At 40.1% G+C, this 10,022-nt stretch overlaps 1 protein-coding gene across 2 annotated transcripts in view; it reads right to left on the bottom strand.

The window, feature by feature from the left end:
- Nucleotides 1–3,095: 3,095 nt before the first annotated feature.
- BCL11B (BCL11 transcription factor B) overlaps nucleotides 3,096–10,022 on the bottom strand; it is a 91,222-nt gene continuing 84,295 nt past the window's right edge. For both annotated transcript variants that reach the window (XM_053980242.1, XM_053980243.1), the window contains exon 4: nucleotides 3,096–5,107. In XM_053980242.1, coding sequence (XP_053836217.1) covers nucleotides 3,096–5,107 — 2,012 coding nt within the window. The remainder of the gene's footprint in view (nucleotides 5,108–10,022) is intronic.

Genomic DNA, 10,022 nt, shown 5'->3' with positions numbered 1-10,022 from the left:
TTTTGTAAAATGCCCAGGCATTCTCCATTATTACAAATACTGGTCCACTTTTACAGTAATCAAGAAATTTTAATATATATAATATATACTAAAACCCCGTCACCAAAAGAAAACAATATACACATGGCCATTATGGCATTTTTTTAATAACCTATTAAGCAAACTTTGAAAAAAAAAAAGATTGCTCAAACACACATACACACAATTTCTTTTTTACCCTTGTATGTATTCAATACTGTAAACGTATTTTAAGACAGAGTGCACTAAATTTAACTTTTAAAAAAAAATTAGCCGTTGTTCCTGAATTGTTTTTTCTCATTCAATGATAGCAACTTGTAATTTGTGTCATTTGAGTTTTAATTCAGCAGTAAATCATTTCCATTCCATTTCCTAAGCAGCGATGTCCTGAAAAAAAAAAAAGGCTGAGAATAATTCAGCTAATGTATGTCCGAAGTTGTGCTGGGTATACATCTTCATTTGATTGGGTCTTATGGCATTTTCATGTCCACTATCTTCAACCAGTAATTTTTTTTTTTTTTTTAAGTAAATGTGGCTCTTTTTTTTTTTCCTAAAGAATGTACTTTTCTTGTTTTAGTTTTTTTTAAAAGTCTTTCCATTTCACAAAAACATTTTGCATTTGTCTCAAGAGACTCAAATAGGAAGATCAGTTTTCAAGGCACTCACGTCAAATTGAATGGCAGTAGAAAAACTGTCCAATAAATTATTTTTATTTATTTTTCTTTATAGTGCCAGTATTGTGAATGCCATGCTTAGCAACACTGACACTTAATCTCAGCTGTTCCTCTACAGTTTAACCCACCTTTGGGCCAAGTAGAATATGATGTAATTTCTTGTTGAGAAGCCATTTTTCTCTTAACCACAAACAAAAGATTTAAAGTGCGGGTCAACATAATTAAAATCTCTAACCACAATTGTCTACTGTTTGCTAATATTAGTTGAAAAAGGCTTTTAAAAATTTGGAATTTGAAAGTAGAGCAGGTGTATTTTTCTTTGCTTTAATTTTTCTCTGTCGAAATGCTTTTATCTGAATACAATTTCATTCTGTTCCTAATTAAGTTGGAAAAAATCTTACCGGCTTCAGTAGGAGCAGAATCTTGCCAAGACAGGTAAATCAAACAGAATTTATTTTTTCCCTTCTTTATAATAACATCACTGTACAGCATCTAAGATAGTTCTAATATTTCTATTAATAAACCAAATGCCTGAGTTGAGGCTTTTCACTGAGAAATTCGCACTTTCCCATCTTTTAGTAATCAACTACAGCAAATACGGACTTAAGTAGATGTCCTAAATTCAAATTTATGATTTTGTGGTTTTGAAAGGAAAAAAAAAATATGGCATTTGGCTCCTCTGAGGTTTGAAAATAATATTAAAATGCTCAAGATGTACTTTTATTGTCTCTGGGAAGAGTCACAGGAGGGGAAGAGGGAGGGAAAAACACTCCAGAAAGTGACAAACTGGCATCATTATGTTGCCATAGCTTTTAACAAGAAGAAACTATCCTATAGTAATGCACAATTAACAATGTTTCTGGGTTTTGAGTGTAGCAGCCTTCTGCATCCATGTCTTTTTTGTTGCCATAACTTTAGCGCTGAAATCCATCTAGAAAAGGCCTCTATCTTCAGCGACATTGTCAGTGCTACGTATTTGATCCAATTTCAAAAGAAAGTGCTAATTTTCAAGATTGTTATCCGCTGTACAATTTTGTTTTTCCTAATCTTCAAGGTTATTTAAGAGGAAAGAAAAAGAAGGAAGGAAGGAAAAGGAAGGAAAAGGAAGGAAAAGGAAGGAAGGAAGGAAGGAAGGAAGGAAGAAGGAAGGAAGGAAGGAAGGAAGGAAGGAAGGAAGGAAGGAAGGAAGGAAGGAAGGAAGGAAGGAAGGAAGGAAGGAAGGAAGGAAGGAAGGAAGGAAGGAAGGAAGGAAGGAAGGAAGGAAGGAAGGAAGGAAGGAAGGAAGGAAGGAAGGAAGGAAGGAAGGAAGGAAGGAAGGAAGGAAGGAAGGAAGGAAGGAAGGAAGGAAGGAAGGAAGGAAGGAAGGAAGGAAGGAAGGAAGGAAGGAAGGAAGGAAGGAAGGAAGGAAGGAAGGAAGGAAGGAAGGAAGGAAGGAAGGAAGGAAGGAAGGAAGGAAGGAAGGAAGGAAGGAAGGAAGGAAGGAAGGAAGGAAGGAAGGAAGGAAGGAAGGAAGGAAGGAAGGAAGGAAGGAAGGAAGGAAGGAAGGAAGGAAGGAAGGAAGGAAGGAAGGAAGGAAGGAAGGAAGGAAGGAAGGAAGGAAGGAAGGAAGGAAGGAAGAAGGAAGAAAGGAAGAAAGGAAGAAAGGAAGAAAGGAAGAAAGGAAGAAAGGAAGAAAGGAAGAAAGGAAGAAAGGAAGAAAGGAAGAAAGGAAAGAAAGAAAGAAAGAAAGAAAGAAAGAAAGAAAGAAAGAAAGAAAGAAAGAAAGAAAGAAAGAAAGAAAGAAAGAAAGAAAGAAAGAAAGAAAGAAAGAAAGAAAGAAAGAAAGAAAGAAAGAAAGAAAGAAAGAAAGAAAGAAAGAAAGGAAAAAAGAAAAAAGAAAAAAGAAAGATTTCAGTTCAAATGCTGGCTTCCTCACAAGAAATTACACACACTTAGATTAAATTTCAACAAAGCAGCGGCCCAAAAATTATAATTTTAAAAGATATGTTTCTCTCCTACTTGCAAGTAATCTCAGGCTACGACTGGGTAAAATTAAAAAGGGATACCCAACAAAATTTTAAAAGAAATTTAAACAGAAAGAATAAAAAAAGTACCTGCACATGCCAAAAAATTACAAAAACCCAATAAATACAGAAATTATTGCACAGTTAAAAGGCTCCACAATTTTTACTGCCTTAATCAACCCTCGGGTTTAATAGAACTTTGTAGACACAGGTTATATTTAAGTGCCAAAGTCTGGCACCTTACCATAGTTATGCTAAGTTATGTTTACGGAGGCAAGTTAGGTCATCTTTTCTCAGTTGGCAATAGTTAAACTGTACAAATAAAATGTTACCTAGACCCCTGAAATTTAACCTAGCAGAGGTGGGGGCAGGGGGGATGGGGGGGGGGGGGGGGGGGGCCTTAGCTTCTTTCTGCCTGCTCAATTTTGACGTCATTTGTCAGCAAATGTTCTCCATGCCACTTTTTCATGTGTTTCTCCAGGGTGCTGTAAACACTGAAGGGCATCTGGCAAATGTCGCAGCGGTAGACCTCCTTCCCTATCTGGCCATGCGTTTTCATATGGCGCGTCAGCTTACTGCTCTGGGCACATGCATAGTTGCAGAGCTCGCATTTGTAAGGCCGCTCTCCAGTGTGGCTCCGACGGTGTACCGTCAAATTGCTGCAGTTCTTAAAGACCTTGCCACAGTACTCACATGTATCGCTCCTGCGTCCTTCCTTCGAACTGGGTCGCCCGGGGCCGGGTCCACTGATGTGGGGGGTGCTGCCTCCGCTCGCCGTGCCGCTGCGCCCTGAGAGCCCCCCATCCAGCATGTCCCCCGGCGGAGTGGAGAAACGCAGGCTCCCGTTCTCCGATGAGTGCTCAGAAGAGGTTGCAAAGGGGGATTGTCGGGAGTCTGTGAATCCGAGGAACGGATCCTTCATGAAGTGCCGCGATGCTGCGTACCCTACCAGCCACTGGGAGTAAACGTTTTCGGAAGGTATTATCGTTGCTGGTGGCAAGTCCAAATCTTTCTCTACCTTTATTCTTTTAGAGGAATTGTTTAAACTGGGGCTCGTGATAGGTGTTGGCTTGCGGGGGAACAAGTTTGGGAAGGGTTCACCCGGGCCAAAGTTTCTTCCATTGACCGTACCTTCCTCAGTGCGGTCTAGCTCTCCTACCACTGAGTCTTCATCACCCGGATCTCTCTGACAGAGGTCTCGAGGACACAAGTCTCGCTGGTCAGAGGACCTTTTCATGAAGCTACTCCTCTTCTGTTTCTCAGCTAACATGTCGTTATATTGCTGAATGGCACCTAGACTTACATTCTCAATGACTTTTCCCAGGACGAGGGACTTCTCATCTGGCAGCGACTTAGAGCCGTTTTCTCGGTTACGACTCAGCTCTGAGTCCATACTAAAGCTCGACTCTGGCCGGCTCTCATTTTCAAGCTCCTCTTCCTCCTCCTCCTCCTCTTCCTCTTCTTCATTGTCATGGCCCAGGGAAGGATCGCTCTCATTCCTGAAATCTGCCTCACTGGATTTCAGTCCCTCTCCAGTGAGCTCACTTGTGCCTGGCTCTGGGGAACTAGTGGTGGACAGTCCATCATCTGACCTGCCCGTCATGGAGCCAGCTTTATGCATATGCGTTTTCATGTGGCGTTTTAGCTTGCTGGCCTGGGAGCAAGCATGGTCACAGAGCTGACACTTGTAGGGTTTTTCTCCTGTGTGACTGCGCCGGTGCACGATAAGGTTACTCTGGAACTTGAATGTTTTCCCACAAAATTCACAGGACTTGCTCTTGGCCTGAGGCTGGGGAGGCGTAGTGCTGCTAGGGGGCATGGGGGGCAGTGGTGGGGTGCTCAAAAAAGGTGATTTAGGACTCGGCTGGAAAGGATTCAACAGACGGTGCATAGGGTTGGTGCGACTGGGTGAGACTGGCGGAGGGGTGGAACTGTTTCCTGCCAGCTCTCGAAGCCTTCTGGAGAAATCCATCGCTGGGGACTCAATTGCCATGGGGTTTAAACGCATAACTCTGTCAAAGGCACTGGGATGCTGGGCAACTAACCCCATTTCTTCGGCACTAAGGCGATGTGGATCCAGATGATGACGAGGCGGTGGGCTGAACAGCGGAGGCGTGTTTGGGAGCCGACCCTCACCAAAGCCAGGGTGTTCACGCAAGATGGGTCCTGTCATGCGCAAAAGGTTGAAGGGGTTGTTGTCTCCAAGAAAATTCATCAGTGGGGACTGTGCAACAGTCTCCGGTCCCAAAGGAGGAGGGATGGTGATGCGTGGAGTAAGGGAACTGTTTGAAGGGCTTGTTTCCAGGTAGATGCGGAATCCATGTGTGTTCTGGGCATGCTGAAGCAAGAACCAAGCGCTATTAAAAGGCTGCTTGCATGTTGTGCAAATATAGCTTGAAGGCTCATCTTTACCTATAAAAGAAAAAACAGAAAGAGCACTTAAAAAATAATACAGCGGAGAACATTTAAATACAGTTGGCATTCACTTTATTTTGCTAACACACTTCCTCCTTGGCATTTCTGAAAGAAGGATTTAATTGCAACGTATTGACTGATATAAATTGTTGAACAGCACATTTACTCACTGCACTTATTCACTTAACATGTATGACAAATATCACACATACGCATTTGTGCTATATACGTTTACATCCTCTAATTTGCAAATAAAACCTTCTTTTATGACGTGTAAGGATACAAATCCTTTCATGTGCTTATTCCACAAAAAGGAATTTGTTTCAAGGGATTTATGACCACGGACAAAAACCAAGAAAAATGCAGTGTGGTAGGTTTTACAAGGCACCTGTAAGGACCTTTAGTGTCATTTTCACTCTCTCATTTTATATACTTCATGCAGCAGTCTCCTGAGATCTTGCTGAATTTAATTTATACATGCTTAAGTCATGCCAGCACTTCCATTTTTAAAATATTATGTAGCTATTTAGCCACAAAAGTCCTATTCAAGTCAACAGGAGCTTGGAAAACATACCCTTGCATAAACCACTTTGACGTTCTTTTTGCCAAAACACCAAGAAGCCACTCAAATGAAACATCCGGTAATCAAAGCCGACAGCACAGTTGCAATTAACAGTAACAAATGTCGGGCCATGCTTGAACCAGGTCCCAAGAATTTCTGAGCCTGAGCCTGCCCTCCAATGCAGAAATGCTCACCAGAGCCAAAAACACTGTTCTGTTTGCTTTTCTAGCCTCTTGGAACAACTGCATAAAGGTGGAAAGCATTCCTTTAACCTTGATTCAGCTTTACATAAAGGACAGGTGTGGACAAGTCTGCATCACAGTCATAATTTTGCTGGCTAGAAAATTCTGGTCCTAGGCACAATGTAAACTATGTGGTATCTGCAAAAAGCACTTCCCTCCTTGCCCCCCCCTCCTTTTTTCAATGCCTCTGCAAGACTCTGATAAATTCATACATATGTGTCAACTTGAAAATCATGATCCAGGATTTGTTTTGTTGTTTGTTTTTAAATGAGTGGGAGGTTTCCTGAAAAAAACCTGACCATTCCGGAAAACCAAAAATTAATTCCTTGCTTGCTTATTTGTTTATGATAGCGCATGTTTTGTCTAGCAATGGCCCCACTGAACCTAAAGGCACTAAACTTCCTGAAAGCTCAGTACTTGAACCAAGTTTCCTGCCTGACCCATGATGGAACCAGGACCCAAGCAATGCCTGATTCAGCCCCTCCACAGGAGCTCAAATCCAAAGCTGAACTAACACATCCTTTCTAGACAGGGAGCTGCCATTCCCAAAAGCTTGTTGCATGAGCTTGAAAATTAAAGTGCTTATAAAGTGAACAGAACCATATTATCGAAACTACCTTGTATAAAGGAATGACTCATAGCAGACCAAAGAAAAAAACAAAAACCAAAAACCAAACATTTAAACTTGGGCACATCAAGAGAAGCTGATTGAATTCCCCTCTTCTGGCTGTTGCAGGAATGACTGCTGCTAACAAAACCTACAAAACCTTAGACAAGGAGGCTAGAAGATTATCTGCCTACCTATCAGCCTGTCAGTTTATTTAATCTTATCAAGCAATATGCATCCATAACAGCATAAAGGAAAAAGCATGTATCAGATTGAGACTTATTTACAAAGGTAGGTGATAAATGTGGTGCAAATCTTCATGCACTTATTGATTTAGTAAGACTATTGCTGTGGATAGCAGCTTCAAACCCTAATTTCACTGAAGCTGTCTTTTTACAGCCAATAGAAAATGTGCACAATACAGTAGACATTTCTGCCTGGCTGATGTGGCCCCCATGCACTGGACCCACACTCTGTGTCTGTATGGGCCAGACATAGTTGCTTTGATTAATTTCTATCAATCATTATTGGAAAAAAAAACCAAGTTTGGGAACTGCCCTTGGCTTGAAAAAAGTGCCCATAACTGCTATTGACATTAATGAAAGCCACATACAAACATGGAAAGGAACTGTTACATTATCCCTTAAAAATCTACTTAGTACTGAGGCAGTTAGGAAGTTTTATGTCAGCTTTGCAGCCAAAGCAACAGTAAATGCTCCCATTATTACTTCAAATATTTAAATTTCTGTTTCGTACAGAAATATTATGAAAATGTCTAGACCTTTAACTTTTCTTGCACAGCAACACGTGTAGTATAAAAAGTGACAGAAATCACTGAAGCAAATTAAAGTATATAACATACTCTGTCAAAAGCTTTTTTAAACAATATGTTTTACCTCAGCTCACCCTAGAATAGATTTTAATAAAGCCCCTTACGAAGTGTGATCTAATAGCAAATGCAGTGCAGCATCTTACAAGGTCATATATCTTTAAATTAAAGAGTGCTCTGCACCCTTCACCTTCACTTTATCCACTTTAATTAATCGATTTATTACCTACAGCTGTTCAATTCTTTCATTTTTAAAGTCACAGCATGCACTCTTTTTTTTTTGTTCTGGGGTTTTTTCCTTTAAAAAAATAAAATTACTGAGTGTCTGTGTATGTGCATGCATTCTCTTTGCTTAGCTCAAGAACTGACAGGAGGAAGAAAGCAGCTGTGTATTAGGCGACAACAACAGCAACATGTTTACTTCAGAAAAGGCGCATACGTAAGAAGGAAAATTCCTGAGCAGGCTGAGGATCAAGGCCAACCTAAAACTGAAATGGCTGATTAAAAAAATTACCCTCAAAATGGCAGCCGGCTGGATGCTTGCTATTACATGTTACATGGAACTAAGAAATTTTGGTTTGTTTTGCTCTCCAAAACTTCACCTCCATGAAATTCAAGAGAGGAAAGTAAGTTCCCACCTTTTTAGTTTTCTTTCAAAAAGACAAAATTAGTGCTACTAGTGATCTAAGATTTATATGCTAGCAGCCATAGATCTTCTCTCCCTTGTTTGTTTTGTTAGCTTTTATGTCCCTCAGGGCTCCTCTTCAGGAGACCTCAGCACAACAGCAAAATTGACTGTAGGCCACCTGGCTACTAATCTCTGACTGATTCATGAATGTTCATATATGCATACCTATATATATATATATATTCACAACCCTCAAAGACTCTCCCCAGACTCCCTCTTTAAAAAAAAAAATAGAAAAAAAAAAAGTTAATTACCATATTATCACTTCATGGTTATCGTGCCTAAAAGTTGCTCTGAGCAGTGTAGAGGATCACTTTTAAGAACAGAACAATGTCAAAAAGTCTTTGAAGATCCTCTCCGAACATTTTTATGTTCAAAAACTTGCTAAATATTTTAAACATGCCCAGAAACAGCCATGTATTGCTCAAGAATGATCCTTATATTTAATAAGGCACCTACACTATAAAAGTCTTTGTTATAAGGCTATTTTTGATATATAGCTATCTTAATCCCTTGCCACCTGCACTGAAGTTTGTCTAAATACCCACTTTATGACAACTACCTATATAGTCTTTGCCATATGCAGTCTTTATCACTTTAGCATGTGCTTCACTTTGAGCATGTGAGTAATCAACATCAGTGAAACATAAGCATAGGCTGAAGTGCTCTGTTGGATGGTGATGAAATTATTCATGTGCTTAGAGTCAAACACAAGCCAAGACTTCATTAATACTGTTAGATGAATTGAACATGGTTTCAGTCCTACAGTCTGTAACTATGCTTGAATTTCGGGGCTGAGAGCTGAAGTATAATTCTTTATTTTTACAGTAGTTTGTAGATATGGTGTATGTACAGAGATGAGACATCCAGGTCACAGCTCCTGAGCAATCAATTGTAGCTTTCAGGTTGCAGTAATGCCAAACAAATACTGCCAGTTTAGACATGATAGAGGTTTGTAGGGCTGAATCCTACTAAGACCTACTGAAATGGTATTTCAGGTATTCAGAAATACCATTTAAAGGCTAGGAGGGATTGTGAAATTAAAGAATGAGAGGACTGGGATAAACCCTAAGGTTTGACCTCATCCAATTCCAGCCCTCTTGTCATGGGCAGGGACACCTTTCACTAGACCAGGTTGCTCAGACTTCCATCCAGCCTAGCCTTGAATACTTTCAGGGATGGGACATTTGTAACGTCTCTGGGTAACCTGTTCCTGTGCCTCACCAATCTCATAGTAAAGAATTTCTTTCCTAATATCTGGTCTAAACCTACTTTCTTTTAGTTCCCTCTTTGTCCTGTCACTACATGTCCATGTCTGTGAATCTATTCATATCTATGCCAGCTTCTCCAATATCCCACTTCAAAGGCCACCAAATGGAGAGCCTACAATCTTTTAAAAGTCTACCTTATTCCTTCTCTCCTTTACCATCATTAAGATTCCCCAAGTGCCTAATCTAAATCTTTCTTCCTGCAATTTAAGATCTTAATATATTATCCTTACCAGATGTACATGTAAAACACAGGAAAAAATTTGGTCTGCACCTCACAGTTATCATCCAACCCAAGGATTTTCAGCTGAACCACTTTGTGTCTTTTAGCACCCTCTTCTCTCAAGTTGATTTGGAAATGTTGAGGGAGAATTCACTTTGCATTGGAGTAGTCAGTGGCCATGTTGACTATTTTCAGTATGAGAAAAAAGCTGTCTTTCCAATTCTAATTGCTGAGTTCAACTCCCAACAGTTAGATTTTGCTGTATTTTTACCTGGGAGATTAAAAATCTCTCTAGTATCTTCTCCCAAAGCAGGTCATTATAAACTTTGAACTTATTGAACACTGTTGCCTTTTCTGCATATTATGGCAAAAAGATGGTCTTCTCCAGAAATATTAAAATGTGTTCCCTCGATTAGTGCATGACAGATTATGTTCCATTCAAAATGTCAATACAATAATGAGCCTTTTTCTCTTTTGTGAACAGCTCTAAACA

The sequence above is a fragment of the Vidua macroura genome, chromosome 6 (assembly GCF_024509145.1).
Source record: "Vidua macroura isolate BioBank_ID:100142 chromosome 6, ASM2450914v1, whole genome shotgun sequence".
NCBI lineage: Eukaryota > Metazoa > Chordata > Aves > Passeriformes > Viduidae > Vidua > Vidua macroura.
This window is presented reverse-complemented; position numbering and strand designations above follow the sequence as displayed.